Here is a 17159-nt window from a genome sequence, read left to right as displayed (position 1 = left end):
TATATGGTAATTACAGTTCTAGGAGTAGATTCAAAACATGGTATAGTAGCTACAATGTTCAAAGGAATGTTACTAGATGAGTGCCAGTCAATAGAGGTGTTCTAAATGAATCACTATTCTTAACAAACAAAAAATTCATACTGTTGACCCAGAGTAACAAAGCCACATTTTTACTTCAGATAAAAAAATTGCCAAGATAAAAAAAGGACATAAATAATTTCAACAATGTCTGATCATAATAACTACTTATGTCCAGGAAAATTCTCAGGGTGTCACTAACCTAACTGCTAAGACTGTCAGAAATATAAATAAAAATTACTTTTATTTATTATTGAGATGCTGTATTCAACTGAAGAATGGGGGCCAAATCCAACAATTGCCAGAGATTCATTCAGATTTCTACATTGAAAATGGTTGGTGACACCAAGACCCTTCAGCTGGCACTGCCATGGGAATTTTGGATATTAAACACTTGTTCACTGCTGCATTTTTCCATCTTCTTTTCACTTCAGCTGTAAAATTGCTAACTGCGCTTATAAGAGTTCTACTAAATCTGGATATCAGCATAGACAACTCGGAGAGACTATATAAGGTGGAGAAAGACAGAGTGTGTTTGAAAAGGACCAATCTACGCCTAGAACAGCTTGACAAAAAAAGGAAAAAAGTATGATTTTTATGCCATAATTACTTTTTTATAATTTTACATAATATGTTACCAAACGAGTAGAGTGGATAGCTGTTAAACACTTTCAGCAGATATGGTTGTAATGACAAAAGAAAAAGACAGTAAGGGCCAAATGGGTGCATAATTCTGAAAGTCCCAAGATTTTGGCGAGATAGCAGATAAAATTAAATGTTTAGTAAGGCAAAACACGGTTTATTTTGCCATAGTAAATATTGGCGCTTTATATTTACCAGCTAATGCTCCAAAATCTCTGGACTATCAGAATCTTGCACCCTATTACTGTACATTTGGCCCTACTGTAAGTGTCTGTTCGGATAAACATACACTTATCCCACAAATAAACAATAACTCAAATGGGAAAACTAGATGAATTGTCATAAGTTTTATGCTACATATGGAACATTCACAGTATTATAATGCTGATCTTAACTTCGTTCTAGCAGAATCCCTCTATGTATATCAACACTTGGAAAGGAGCATTTTGTATGGAAAGGTCAAGACTTACTGTATATTATAAAATATATATGGGGTAATAGATCTCCTACTGTAAAATCTAAGGCTACTCTCTGATAATATTAAATAAGACATAAGGCTTTAAGACAAGTGCTTATACAGTATATATGTAATGGATCTCTACACTAACTTCTATGATTTGTAATCATTTGCAGTTGGGGATGAACTATTGCCTAATTTACTAGTTTTCCAGAGCTCTGATGTTATAACAACAAGGAGCATATCCAATTGGGAGCAAATTTTCCAAAAATCTCGTGCCAATGGGTTTCTCCTGCTGGTGCAAGATTTTTGGTGTACAATTTTTTTTGAGTGTGCAATTTTATTTTTTAAGGAAAATTGTCAGCACTTGCTTCAGAACCTTAGGGGTTCTGAAGCAAGTGCTGACAATTTTCCTTAAAAAACAATCCACCTAATGACTAATTAGGCAATTGGAAGCTTAAGTTAGCTTAATTATTGCTAGAGTTACATGTTATTATTGGTTGTTAAAACCAATAATTACTTCAAATTTCCCAAAATCAGCTTTTCCGTTAACTACTGTATTCCAAACTTAATTAAAGCAATTATTTAAATGAAAAATAATTACTTTTTATTTTTTTACATTTTTTTAATTTTAGTCTTTTTAACAAGTTTATTTTCGATTTTACAGAAGTAAAATAATACAACTATACATATATACTCAAATAAAGAGGTATATGAAATACTCAGACCAACAGAATAGCGTGATATCATATGAACACATATATCAACATTCCATTCTAATTAGAATAAATCATATAGAGCAATGCAAAATATAAAACATTGAGAAAAAAAAAATGTATAAATGGAAAGCAGAACTACTTAGAGGGGTATAGAGAGGAAGAGGAAAAAAGAAGGGGGAAAGTATGTTGGGGAGGACATGGGAGTTAAGGAGGAGACCGAATCCAGACTTATATAAATAATAGATGAATTATGGACATCAAAGTAGTAGGTTCGAAAAGCCTGAGGGTAGGGATCCATGAGGTGTGGTGTTATTATAAAGAAACCAGTCACCCCAAACTGAAAGAAACTTATGGGAGGTGTTATGGAGATAAACTGAAATTTTCTCCATGGCCGCCACATGCCAGATTATATTTATGAGTTGTTGGCGAGGAGGAGGATTGATATCTTTCCAGTGCCTTGCAGCTAAACATCTAGCTGCATTTAAATGAAGAGAGTTTATCAGCATGTGGGTTGAGACCCTCTAGTGGATAGCCAAGGAGAAAAGACAAGAGAGATTTAGTCAGTGGTACTTTAAGAACCTCCGAAAGGGGGACAGCAACCTCGTCCCAAAATTTAGCTATTATAGGACATGACCACCATATATGAATGTAGGTGCCCGTCTCGGTTCGACCATATAGGGGAAATGGGGGATGGATAGGAGGTTATGTTAAAATGGGATTTACAGTAATCCCATATGGAGCATGTGAAGGAGATAACCGGGTGTGAGTGGGCAGGTTGGGGTCTATCAGGTGCAGCCAAGCCTATAATTGTAGATATGGAGGAGACATTACACAACTTAGTTTCAATTTCCACCCAACGGGGTGGTTGAGATAATGTAAACCAGGCTATTGCCTGACTTAAATGGGTAGCATAATAATAAAGGTTAACATCAGGAAATCCATTTCCCCCATTAGTGGTGGGACGACGAAGAGTCAGAAAACTTATGCGGGGAGGTTTCGATTTCCATACAAATTGTACAAACAACCTGTGTATTTGCAATAAAGTTGATTTGGGAACAGCAACAGGGAGGGTCTGGAAGAGGTAGAGTAATCTAGGCACAAGATTCATCTTGACTGCTACTATCCTGCCTAACCAGGAAATTATTAGATCACGCCATCGAAGAAGGTCCAGTTTAAGTTTTTTAAGCATAGGGGGGAAGTTCGCAGAGCATAAAGTGTCATAACTGTTATATAGACACCTAAATATTTAATTTTAGAAGGGCGCCAGGCAAAGTTATAATTGTGAAGCAGGAGATCCAAGACCCTAGGTGTTATATTGAGTGCAAGAGACTCAGTTTTAGAAAAGTTGACCTTATAGCCCGAAAGTGAGCCGTAAACAGTCAAAACTTGGAAAAGTTTTAGGAGAGATGTATGAGGAGAAGTTAGGGTCAGGAGTAAGTCATCAGCGAAAAGAGATATATTTTGTATTCAGTTTTCCCAAGTGACGTACCCCTAATATCCGAGTCAAGGCGTATTTGCGCTGCAAGGGGTTCGATGACAAGAGCAAAGATCAGGGGCGACAAAGGGCACCCTTGTCTAGTGCCGTTTGTTATACAGAAAGAGGACGAGAGAAGACCATTGACGGAGACCCTAGCTGAAGGGATAGAATATAGGGCCAAGATGCCCTGGAGAAAATTGCCACCCAAGCCGAAGGCCCTCAAAGTTTGAAACATGAAGGGCCAGCAGATCCGGTCAAAGGCCTTCTCAGCGTCCAAGGAGAGCACCAGAGCTGGGGTTTGAGTAGAATTGATGGAATGGATGAGACTAACAACTCGTCTGGTGTTGTCCCTGGCTTGCCTCCCCGGAATAAAGCCAACCTGAACGTTATGGACCAAGTCAGGCAGTACTGAATTTAGGCGGTTGGCAAGTATCTTTGCATAAATCTTGACGTCAGCGTTCAACAACGAGATGGAGCTGTAATGGGCACAGTTGGAATGGTCTTTACCTTCTTTGGGAATAACAATAATCCTCGCCTCAAGGGCCTCTATGGAGAAAGAACCACCAGACATCACATCATTGAACACCGCGGCAAGATGGGGGGAGAGCAGGGAGGCAAAGGATTTGTAGTAGGTAGCTGTAAAGCCGTCAGGGCCAGGGGCTTTATTGGCTTTAAGGTTCTTTATCACCTCTGAGATCTCCTGCGTCTCAACCGGAACGTTTAAGGATTCAAGGTCTGATGAGGATAATTTAGGTAAATGACAACTGGCTAAGAAGTTTTGTATTGAGTCCTTAGTAGGTAATGAACTACCTGAAGAAGATGAAAGGTTATATAAATTAGTATAAAATTTACAAAATTCCTCAGTAATGTGTGAGGGATCTCTAATAGGTTCACCTGAGCTAGATTTAATTGTCAGAACATTGTTCTGTGAGAGTTTAGATCGTAATCTAGACGCCAGTATTCTATCAGCTTTATCCCCCTTCTCGTAAAATGTTTGGTTAAGCCATTTAAGAGAGGTCTCCGCTTTTGCCGTAAGAAGGAGGCCAAGTTCACCCCTGGCGGCTACAAGGTTACGGTAATCATCCGCCAGTCCTGATGTTTTGTGGGTTTTATCATTTTCGTTTTTTTAATTGACCTAAAATACCCCAAAATCACTTTTTTTTTTTTGTGACTCTAAATGAAAAAAAGTTTCTTTTTATATATTTTTTTTTATATTGACCTAAAGTTACCCCCCAATTTTTTTTTTCCTGTCATTTTTTTTTATACAAAAGTTTTGTTTTTTTAATATTTTTTTTTTTTTTTTTTTGGGACAGGCTGATTTCCCCATTCTTTTTTTAATTTTCGTGCAGGTATATAATTTTTTAAAAAACCTTGCAATCTATTTTTTAAAATTGTATATTGTGGGTTTTAGGAGCGATCATACCCGCGGTAATCAAAATTGGTTGCGAGGTCCGCATAATTTTTACGGCAAAACCTTGCGTCCAATTGGATATGCCCCCATAATATCAGAATTCACCCTTTATACAGATATTGCATGCAGTAATGTATACATATTTTATCACTTGTGTATTATATATGTAACTGTTTTTCCTGTAACATTGAAATTGTTACTAATTACTACTGTGTTGCTTTTGCGCAGCTACAGCTAAAACATCGTGAAATAGAAGATATGATGGATGCACTATTTAAAGGCACTTTTTTGCAACGGTATCGGTAAGTATTGATTATAGATTATACTGTTTCATATGTGTTTTTAGTTACGTGGGTCTTGTCTCATAAAAAACCTTACATAAAATGTAATTTATTTACAACATTCATACATGATTCTAATTATTTTTGCCGCTTTATGGGCATTGTCACATGTGGTACGCAATAACAAGAAAGTTACATCCATTTCTGAACTATAAACACAGAGCCCATTTTCAAAAAGAGATGTTACAAAATATTACAAATACATTTTGATCTGGATGGGTGGATATAGCAGGTTTAGCGCTGCTTTGCAATTTATTGATGTGTTCAACTATTGTATGTGCAAAATTTACAAAAACAAGATAGTGTTTGACAGATGATATGAAAGTGTGCAGGCTGGGATCCTTATTGCACATATAGAAATGTATTTCTGCTGGGTCCACTGAAACATCTACAATTCCTGTGCTGCTCTTCTCTTTACAACTACTGCTAACCTTTTTCAAATAGGCTGTGGTTGTCATGCTTCTGGTGTCCTTCCCAGTGCATGCTGCTGTTAATTATGCCAGGGAGGGGTATCAACAATACCACAACTTGTTTTGTTCGAAGGAGCAGTTCCAAAATGCAGAACACTACATGACTGTTGGTGGTGTTGGGCAGATCTGGTAAACTGTCTTGGAGGTAATTCAAATTCTGGAATTTGGGATTGCTTCATCAATACTACTTTATAATTTTTGCATTAGAAATTAGCAAAATCATGGAAGCTGGATAAATGCACGGGTTCAACTGGGGGGGAGGGACACGATATATCACGTCGGAGGATTGTATCCAATTAATCATTGCTACTGTACACACTATTCAATCATTGGGTAGATCACTGGCAGTTCAGGTGATGTCTTCAGATGCAAGATTGGACTGCCATATTGCATCTTCCAGTTCATTGTACACACTACACAATGTGCACTAAATTGTTCATGATATCTTCCTATCTGAAGTACAGTACATCAGATTTGAAGATGCGATAAACAACGCACCGCAGAGGTGTGAATGATATGTCATTACAATTTGTTTCAAAACGACATATTGTTCAATATAAAGTCATGGCCAAAAGTTTTGAGAATGACACAAGTATTGGTTTTCACAAAGACTGCTGCTTCAGTTTCTAAGATGGCAATTTGCATATACTCCAGAAATCATAAAGAGTGATCAGATTAATTGCAATTATTTGCAAAGTCCCTCTTTGCCATGACAATGAACTTAATCCCCAAAACAACATTTCCATTGCATTTCAGCTCTGCCACAAAAGGACCAGCTGACATCATGTCAGTGATTCTCTCGTTAACACGAGGTGAATGTGTTGACAAGGACAAGGCTGGAGATCACTCTGTCATGCTGATTGAGTTAGAATAACAGACTGGAAGCTTTAAAAGGAGGATGGAGCTTGAAATCATTGTTCTTCCTCTGTTAACCATGGTTACCTGCAAGGAAACACATGCAGTTATCATTGCTTTGCACAAAAAGGGCTATACAGGCAAGGATATTGCTGCTAGTAAGATTGCACCTATCATTTATCAGATCATCAAGAACTTCAAGGAGAGAGGTTCAATAGTTGTGAAGAAGGCTTCAGGGCACCCAAGAACGTCCAGCAAGCACCAGGATCGTCTCCTAAAGTTGATTCAGCTGCGGGATTGGAGCACCACCAGTGCAGAGCTTGCTCAGGAATGGCAGCAGGCAGGTGTGAGTGCATCTTCACGCACAGTGAGGCAAAGACTTTTGGAGGATGGCCTGGTGTCAACAAGGGCAGCAAAGAAGCCACTTCTCTCCAGGAAAAACATCAGGGTCAGACTGATATGCTGCAAAATGTACAGGGATTGGACTGCTGAGGACTGGGGTAAAGTTATTTTCTCTGATGAATCCCCTTTCAGATTGTTTGGGGCATCTGGAAAAACGCTTATCCGGAGAAGGAAAGGTGAGAGCTACCATCAGTCCTGTGTCATGGCAACAGTAAAGCATCCTGAGACCATCCATGTGTCTGGTTGCTTCTCAGCCAAGGGAGTGGGATCACTTGCCTAAGAACACAGACATGAATAAAGAATAGTACCAAAACATCCTCCAAGAGCAACTTCTCCCAACCATCCAAGAACAGTTTGGTGACGAACAATGCCTTTTCCAGCATGATGGAGCACCTTGCCATAAGGCAAAAGTGATAACCAAGTGGCTCGGGGAACAAAACATCGAAAATGTGGGTCCATGGCCAGGAAACTCCCCAGACCTTAATCCCATTGAGAACTTGTGGTCAATCCTAAAGGGGCGGGTGGACAAACAAAAACCCACAAATTCTGACAAACTCCAAGCATTGATTAGGCAAGAATGGGCCGCCATCAGTCAGTACGTGGCCCAGGGCGAATTGCAGAGGTCTTGAAAAAGAAGGGTCAACACTGCAAATATTGACTCTTTGCATAAACTCAATGTAATTGTCAATAAAAGCCTTTGACACTTATGAAATACTTGTAATTTTACTTCAGTATACCATAGTAACATCTGACAAAAAGGTCTAAAAACACGGAAGCAGCAAACTTTGTGCAAACTAATACTTGTGTCATTCTCAAAACTTTTGGCCATGGCTGTATTGCCTATTGTGTACCCTGCCTTAGCCTTCCCCGTTACATCCCCAAACGCTGACTTCAGATGTGTCCACATACATTTTACCTCTGTGCCCTACAAGTCGCATTAAACATAATGCGTGAGTGCCGTGTGACTCTATTGCACTGAGCGTTTTTTCATGCAACTTTTTACCTAGACATGCGTCTTATTTGCGAAACGTTGCAAGTAGGATGCACAATCAGCTTCTGCTGATTAAATGATATGCAGCCTATATTCTGTGTGCGACTGCGGGTGCATCTGCAAGCGAAATACTACGATACAGTTTCAGCGGCTGTGACACTGTAATGTAGCTTTACAGTGTCACAGCTGCAACCCTACTGAGTCACGGCATGAAGGACTGTTTGTCACGCAAGGAAGTAAGATGTATGTGGACACATCTGTACCTGTCACTCACTTTGCTAGTGAATCCTCTGTGCATGCAAACCAATTGCGCGTGCGCAGTGCGACTGTCACACATGCGCAATGGCTGAAAATTGCTCAATCTGGGTAAATATCGCCATTGCGTAAATCTCTGAATGAAGCCCTCAGATGCTTAAACACTCACATTGAAGGTTAACTCTGACGGAAAATATGAACCTAGCATGGTGCTGGTACAAGTTTCGATGGTGGGACTGTTGGTTGCATCTGAAGACACAAAATCGATATTACAGCATCTATAGATGCTCAATGAGAGCGTCTTAGTATAAAGTCGCAGATGCAAAAGACGCTAAAGCGGTCTCTGGCCTGTAATGTGCATTTTGCTAAGCTGGCATAAATTGCCAGGTATTTTACCTCTTTGGTTTATATCCTAGAAATAGCTGTAATGCCCAATGATGCCTGGATTTTATTTATGTATTTTATTTTTTTACCTTCATCCACCAGGGGACACTGGAGCTCGTTGAGGATCCCTGGCTGCTACCTCTTCGCCAAGACCTCCTGCTTTTCGATATTTTGCTTACCCAGTCTTACAGCAGCTGCACTTTTTGGCATGGCTGTTGAGGCCGCTATCTTTGGTCTCTGTGGTTCCCTCAGTGTTCTAGACTCGCACGTCATTTACGTTGGCTCATTATCACAGCATCTGATAATCTGATGTGACCTGGTGTGCAGAGCTTTTTTTTTTTCCCAACACTGCTTCTGTTTGTCCCGTTTCCTTCTCTTCTTAAGGGCATGGACACTGGGTTATACCTCTGTTCTCTCAAGGTTCAGGTCTCGGCATGGTCAATATTTTTCAGCGCCGCCTCGCCTTGTTCCCTCAGATTCAAACTTTTCTTCAGGGAATTTCTCCAAATACAGCCTCCATTTGTCCTGCCTACATCTCAGTTGGTTCTGATGTTTCTCTGTGCGAACCTTTTCTAGGATGTGGAACTGATACTCCTCTCTTGGAGTCGGTCCTGCTATTGATCTTGATTTCGGCCAGGCAGGTTCGGAATTGGGAGTCTTCTTTTGTCGGCCTCCTTAATCTAACTTTTTCATGATGTCTGTGAAGAACTCCATGCCTTGCCGGCTTTCCTACTTACAGGTGATTTCAGCCTTCCACATCGCCCAGCAGATTGTGTTTCGGTGTGATCGGATGGCTTTCTGTCGTCCCTCTCCTTGGATGTGGTGCGGGTTCTTCGGATTTATGTGTCCTGTACAGCAGCATTGTCGCAGTCTGTTCTCCTTGTTGTCTTTTCAATGCTATTAGCGCGGTTGGCCTGCTTCTACGCAGCAGGAGGGCCAGATGGATCCGTTTGACCATCTGACAGGCGTATGTTGTTTGGTGCCTGGCCTCCACCATTTTTTCTCTTCCTGCACAATCCACTCGTGCAGTGGGTGCTTGTTGGGCTGCCTGTCGTGGCGCCTCAGAAACTCAGTCTTTTCGTGCAGCCACTTGGTCCACGGTCCACACTTTTGCAGGGTTTTGCAGGTTCCTCAGCGCTCTCCCACTCGGGGGTAAATTTTGTGACGTCCCCAGTGTCTTGAGCTCCAGTGTCTTCTGGTGGATGAAGGAGAAAATAGGATTTGGTACTTACCAGTAAAATCCCTTTCTCCGATTCCACAGGGGACACTGGACGCCCTGCCAGCACTGCTTTACCTGCCATTGTGTTCTGTTTTTTACACATATTGCATACTTTCTGTTATGTGTGGTTTTTTTTTTATTCGGCTTTTGCCGTCCTTGTGGTTTGATTACTTCTCCTCAGTTGTATCTTCTGATTCTGTTTCCGTCTCCTCGGGCTCCATTTCTATAACTGGGGCTTCTGGGGGATAGAGGGGGAGGAGTCACTCACAATTCAAAATTTAAAGTGCCAGCTCCATTCATCAACCCATCTACACCCAGTGTCTTCAGCTCCAGTGTCCTCTGTGGAATCGGAGAAAGGAATTTTACTAGTAAGTACCAAAATACAATTTTTTGTCTCGTTCTCTATCCCGACACTTTCTCCCTACCTCTATTTCTCCCTCCGAAACGGTTTCTATCACTGCCCCCTCACCTTGTCTTATGCATCTCTGACACAGGTGGAAGGGGTTAAATTTCAGACCAAGGGGGAGATGTACTAAGCCTTGGAGAAAGATAAAGTGGATGGAGTACCAACCAATCGGCTCCTAAGTGTCATGTTATAGGCTGTGTTTGAAAAATGACACTTAGGAGCTGATTGGTTGGAACTTTATCACTCTCCACTTTATCGCTCTCCAAAGCTTAGTACATCTACCCCCAAATGTCACTACATGCCAACATGATGACTTTATTATATAGATTTCAGATAATAATAGCAAGATGCATTTTAATCCACCATTTAATTCTTACGCAAACTAATAATATAGTGTCCAGCTATGTTACTCCAGTACTTCTAAGTGTTTCATCCAACTGTTTTGTGCTTGAAAAAAAACAAAAAAACCTGTCTATTTAGTCACATTCTCCTTTGTGGTTATGTGATGTAATGTAGAACAGAATCACTTCAGACAAACTTTTTTTTTTTCCTTTTTTACTCAGTGGTATAAATGTTATTGTAATAAATAAATGTAATCAGATTAACATTGTTACATAATTCCTTTAACTGAAACTAATTGCTGATTCTAAAATCTAGATGTAAGCACGTAGGGGTAAATGTAATTGCCTAAGACTTTGAGGCATCAGCGAGTTCCCGTTGAGTCTGCACAGTGTTTTAAAGTAGCAATCATTTAAAAGGCAAAAATAACCTGGTTTTGCCTTTTAAATGATTACCACTTTAAAACATCGACCTGGTTTTGCCTTTTAAATGATTGCCACTTTAAAACATCGGCCAGACTTGCCAGGGACTCACCGATGCCAGCAATTCACAGCCGATTACATTTGCCCCATAGAGTATATACTTTAACATTGTAAAGAGATTGTGAATTGTTTAACTGACCATTTTCACCTGTTTTTTTAGGGATGTGGTTCCTGAAGTCAGGGTATTGTGCATAGAAGAAATGGGCATATGGATGAAAACATACCCACACACTTATTTAAATGACAGTTGCTTAAAGTATGTTGGTTGGATGCTGTACGATAAGGTGGGTTTGTAAATTGTGGTCTTACTGTCCTTCTTTACCTCAGTGCTGAAGAAATGTGCTCCTTTATTTCTTCTTCAGGGTCCATCGGGGATTCATAGGGATACCATGGGGTGTGGGTGGTTGGAGAGATCCGGACACCAAACAGTCACAGCTTTAGCTCCCAGGATGCACTGGTCCTCCTCCACATATACCCCATCCCCAGCCACAGGCAGACTGTTTTACGTTTAGTGCCGGCAGGACCGTTCGCACCTTTAGATAGGGGGACTGCTTCGGCAGCCCAAGTTTTATTTTTATGAGTTTATGTTATTGTTTTCAGAGCAAGTAGCGAGACGACCTGATGGACGCCTGTGGTACTGCTCCATCTACCCCTGCCGGTGCCACAACAGCGGTGAGCCGGCCGGTGATTACTGCGGGCAACAGTGGGTCTTGGCTAGCAGCTCCACTGGATCCCAGGGCTGCAGCTGGACAAACAGGGAAGACAGATAAGGCGATTCCCCGCTCACGGGGAATCACGTGTTTATGCAGTCCTTACCTCCGGTTGTGGAGACCAGCCGGAGGACGCTGTAGTGGGGCATTTGGTTTGTCCACACCCCCACTAGACCATCGGGGCAGTTAAGTCTGGTGTCGGGGACTATATGAGGCCAGCGGTTTGATACAGCAGTGGGGAGGTAAGCTTTCCCCCGGCAGCCCCTCCCCCAGCCCCTGAGTGCGATCCCTCACAAGAGGTTTCCCGCCTCTGAGCTGCTCCTCCTCCTCACCCTCCTCCCTATATGAGACGCTCAGCAGCCATTAATCAGGACTTTTCTGAAGCTACAGGTCTCAGGAGATTCAGGTCCAGTCTCCCTTTATACCTCTCCCTGGAGCCAGGATATACAGCGCACAAATCCTACCAGCCCTTTGAGGCTTGAGTAGTTGATTCGGTGCCCATTAGAAGTATATTTATATGCATTGTATGTGACTTGTGCTAGCTCTACTGTTGTGATATACGGTCTTAAAACTTTCTGTCTGTTCGTTATATCTATCCCTGCTGCTCTTGTTAAACCCTCAACTACCAGGTGTGTAGGGGTTCATTATTACTTCACATTTACCTTTTTTTGTGAAGGGTGTACTAGCCATACACTGATTGTGTGCAGCTGGCTGGTTATTACTATGTCTTCTAAGGGTAAACAAGAGCATGCGGCCCCTGTGCTGGTTACTTGCAGACCCTGTTCAGCGAGCTTGTCCCCTCAGGATTCCGTGCAGGACGGTCTGGGTCGCTATTTGTTATGTACCACCTCTCCAGTCCACCGTACCAGCCCCTGTCCAGGAGCCACCTTGGGTGTCTTCCTTATCCCAGGTTATGACGCAGCTAGTGGACTCCTTATCAGCCCCCACGCTGCCTCCCACCATGGAGTACCCACAGCTATTACAGCCTACTATTTTGGTACCCCCTATGCATCCTCCTTGGGGGCTGTTTATGCCCACTCAGTTCAGAATATGGCTCAAACGTCTGCCGCCTATCAGCAAATGTTACAGGTGGACAGACTGTTAGCCACCAAAGCACATAGGCGGACAGTTTCATCCTCCTAGTCCACCCAGCTTTCTAATTCTGATGAATCATCTGAGGAGGTAGATGTTCTCTCTGTGGGTCGCACTCGGGCGAGGAGAACTGTCACTCAACAGTGGATGTCCCTTCTTTATATTCAGGATCGATTTAACCGCCCTCACTAGAGGATGATGAACCGGCTCCTAAGCCTAAAACCTCGACCAGCTCACTGAGCTCATGGGGGAAGCTTGGAGTACTCCTGGCAAACGGTTCCAGGTCCCAAAAAGATTGGCATCTGTTTACCCTCTCCCTACTAGTGAGTGTACTAAGTTGGAAGTCCCTCCTACTGTGGTACGCTTAGTCAGAAGCTCTACGCTGCCTTTATGTCTACATCCTCCCTTAAGAATGCCACGGATAGAAAACTTGTCTCAAGTCAGTCTACTCACTTTCTGACGCTATCACTAGGCCGTCTATGGCCGCAGCCTGGGTGGCGAAGGATGGACAGAGGCACTGGAAGAGAGCCTGCCATCAGACGCTACCAGGGAACAACTGGCCTACATCTCCCATATTCAGGAAGCGGTCTCTTATTTGGGAGAAGCTGCGTTGGATACTGGACTCCTTGCCTTTAAGGCATCTGCGACTTCGGCAGTCGCCCGCCGGGTCCTTTGGCTACGGTCCTGGAAGGCAGACACGGGATCCAAGAAGGTACTCGAATCCTTACCCGTCTCTGCAGACAGGCTGTTCAGCGCAGAGTTGGACAATATCGTGGCTACCATGGCAGCCTCAAAATCTGCCTTTCTGCCATCAGCAGCTGCCCCTAAGCCTGTCCTCTTCTTGGTCCTTTTGCCCCCATGGTAAGACAAGAGTACAGTCCTTTCCGAGTCAGGCAGTCTTGTTCTCACAAGATCATCAAGCCGCGATCCAAGCAGGTCTTGGTCGGCTGGACGTCCAGCTGATGACAAACCCTCCGCCTGATGGGGCAGGCCTTCGCCAGGGGGAATTTTCCGGCTCTTAGTGTCAAACAACAACAGACGCCTGGGTCCGAGAAGTGGTCTCTCAGATGTACGCCCACCCCTTCCTGAGGTGTCCTCCCCAGCTGTTTTTTTTTTTTTTTAACAGGTCCCCCATCAGACCCCAACAAGGCCCTGGCCCTCCTGAAAGCCATTCACTCCCTGCTACGTTCAGCTGTGATAATACCGGTTCCGTCGGCTCAGTGAGGAAAAGGTTTTTATTCCACTCTCTTTCTCTTGCAGCAAGACTGGGGAACACTGGACCTTGGGGAACACTGGACCATGGGATTATCGGTTGGGTCTGGAGCAGTCACTTACTGACACTGTAGTTTTAAATCCTAGCTCCTCTCCTTTTATTGAATTTTTGAACTAACACCCAACAACAAATACAAAATGCTGAATGTTTGAATGAAGGCAGATGTGAAAACACATATAACATACGACATACGTTGGGGAGAAACATCTAGCAATGTACACAAGAATAGAATATGATACATAAATATCAGGATATGTTGAGTACTCTTTAACCTAAAATTTTAAACAAAAATGACTTGAAGGCACCATTCAAGCCAGTGAGTCCGGAGATAAGAGAAGTACAGTATATAGGGCCTGATTCAGAGCCGGTCGCTATTTGCGCTCGCTCGTCCCGAAAATAGAGGTGGCTATTCAAATGACCCGTTCGCTGTTTGCGGTTTGTTCACGCCTCTAGGTCTGAACGAGCGAACAAAACTTGCGGTCGTTTTTTGGCTAACTACGCCCCCTGGCAGCTCGCATCCTACGTCATGTCCGCTATTTATTAGATTAATCGAGTACATCGAACAGGGTATGAGCTGCTCGCTATTCTTGTGGTTGGTTTTTGCTACCACAATTTTGCGAGCAGTTCTGGCTTAAAAAAAACCCAGTGACGTGGTCAATGACACTGCTGTTTTAATTATGCACACCCATAAAACGCCCGTTTTGACCTTTTAAGCACGCCTGCGATCGGATCTCCACTCCCCGTTTTCAAGCACCTTCCCCTGTTACCACCCACATACGCCTCATTCTGTCACTCAAATTATCAGGCATTCGCTATTTTGCGAGCACATGAATTTCGGCCGCACTGACTGGTTCGCGCATGCGTATTACAATCCGTACGCATGCGCAGTTGGGCAAACATCGCTCGGAGCGAACGAGCAGCCACTTGCGTCCGGCTCTGAATCAGGCCCATAGTTCTTGTTCCTCCCCCTTAAATAATACAGATACCCCATCACTACCAATCTTAATATAAGGATCCCATAACAAACCAACAGGGAATATCATAATAAAAAGCATCCACATCTATCCAAATATCAATAACCTACATATACCCCAAAGTAAATAAATATAAATCAAACCTCCTCATAACCCCTCACCCTGTATGGCCTAAACCCAACCCAGGCATACTTGGATCCCTTAAAAAAGAAAATACCCTCCCTATCCCCTTAAGCTAACTAACACTAATTAAACCCCCCCAACCCAAGAGAAGGATTTGAAGAACCACTTGAGTGACCAGGGCAATAAACGTAATGGCCCTAAGTTAGTCTAAGCACAGGTTCCCGCATTATACGAATATGGAGTTCCACCTTACAGCATATTTTGCAATTTACAACCATATATAGCACAGCAAATAAAATAAAACAGATACATAGTAAAATAACAATATAATAGAGTAATAGGCAATAAAAGTAATGACTCAATTATAAGTAAATCAGTCAAGGCGGATCATACCTCTCCAGGCACTGTAGATAAAGCCAGTCCCCCCCCAGAGAGCATTCCGGTCTCTCTGAGAGACCACCTGGACTGTGGGGTGACTCTGCTGACACAGACGGTGGAATGGTTAACACTATTGCCTCACCACAGTGTGGTCGTGGGTTCAGTTCCCGCTACTGCCCTAACTGTATGGAGTTTGTATGCAGGGATTTTGCTGCATTCTTCGCAGTGTGGCTTCCATGCACAGGGTAACGGGCAGTGGTGCTCGGGGGCCTTGTGTGTATAGGACCCGATGTTGCACAGGCATCTCGGGTGCTGCAATCACCAGGGTGGGACCTTCTTGGCAGGTCAGTGCTTGGTGGCACTTCAAGGGGTGACCACGTTGACACTCGGGTATTCCCCCATCTCTGGCACAGGCTTATTTCCCATTATTGGGTAAAGTGTTGGTTTGTCCCGCACTGGCTCCGTGCTTTGCAGCGGGTGGTGTCATGATTTACTGGCATGTCTTTTTTTTTTTTTTTTTCAGGAATCCTCTGCTGTGCGCGCAGCTAGGGGGTGGTCTTGGAGGCATCTTCCTTTCTGGGGCCCATTAGCCGTTTTGAACTTACGAGGTTTTGCACTGTCCCAAAGGGGTGTTAACTGCGACTCATTGCAGTTATGCACCACTCTCCAGGAGGTTTGGATATGTATTCCCAGGTGGTGGCTGTGGATCTGTCCAAGCGTTGGAGACAGGAAGTCACCTCTTTCCCTTGGCAATCTCTCTGGTCTCCTCTGGGAGGCTTGGGAGATACCTGATTCAGAGGGCACTGTTCTTCGCACCGTAGCTTCCAGTGGCTTCAGTATCCAAGTGGAGCACCTCCCATGGTAGTTGCTGTGGTTGTCTTCGGTCTGTTTGCATAGGGTTGTTATCCGGCCTTGGCGAGCTTCGGCATGGGTGGCACAAGCTATGACATATTCATCGAGGGGCTTCACAGGGATTTGCCCTGGGATTCCCTGCTGCAGTGACGGGACATCTGCGGCAGACTCGGTGGGGGAGGCCAGGCAAGACGTCGCACAGGTAGCTTCCGGCAGCTAAGGCCGGTTTGCCTCAAGCCTATACACACATATATCTGTATTATTTGCCTCGAAGGCTTCGCGCCTCTCATTCATTACCAGAGGGTTCCTTGCACGGTCTTCTGTTTCGTAAAGATGTTAACTTTTGCCCAAACCTGGATAATCCCCACCGGTCGGGAAAGCACTTTTCTGCCGGTGGCCGTCCTAACGAAGGGGGCCACATTCCCATGCTTTTGCTCCTCATTCAAGGTGGTGCCTCCTTCCAAGATCAGACTGATGCAATCCGATTCTTCCCCGGTAAGATTTCAGGGGGTGGGTTTTCGTAGCCCTCTCCCTTCTGGGGCAACAGCTCCAAGGTAGCCAAGGGCCTTTCAGTGTGTCTTTCTCTCTCTACCACACTTGATTCCAGGTGGTAGGGAGGTTGCTCTGGTGCGGTGACTGATGAGTGCCATCTTCCGGCGGCGGAATGCTTGGCATCTTTTGTTATGGTTCCATCTGGGACCTCGGAGGTTCGTCTGCGGGGTGTGGTTTTCTTGTTTTTACACATCTATCTTCCCTAGAATGTGGCGCAAGCGTTAGCAGTCGATGACTTCATTGGTAAGCTTTCTGGCTGCAAATCATGCGGTGACAG

General features: G+C 43.6%; 1 protein-coding gene across 3 annotated transcripts in view; it reads left to right on the top strand.

The window, feature by feature from the left end:
• LOC148538172 (cohesin subunit SA-2-like) overlaps positions 1–17159 on the top strand; it is a 125952-nt gene that overhangs the window by 30248 nt on the left and 78545 nt on the right. For all 3 annotated transcript variants that reach the window (XM_088458733.1, XM_088458726.1, XM_088458741.1), the window contains exons 9-11: positions 513–664; positions 5013–5086; positions 11089–11212. In XM_088458733.1, the coding sequence (XP_088314859.1) occupies positions 513–664; positions 5013–5086; positions 11089–11212 (350 nt within the window). The remainder of the gene's footprint in view (positions 1–512; positions 665–5012; positions 5087–11088; positions 11213–17159) is intronic.

Source organism: Taudactylus pleione, unplaced genomic scaffold (genome assembly GCF_031769625.1).
Source record: "Taudactylus pleione unplaced genomic scaffold, aTauple2 ptg000041l, whole genome shotgun sequence".
Classification (NCBI taxonomy): domain Eukaryota; kingdom Metazoa; phylum Chordata; class Amphibia; order Anura; family Myobatrachidae; genus Taudactylus; species Taudactylus pleione.
The sequence above is the reverse complement of the archived record's forward strand: the minus strand, read 5'-3'. Positions and strand labels throughout refer to the sequence as shown.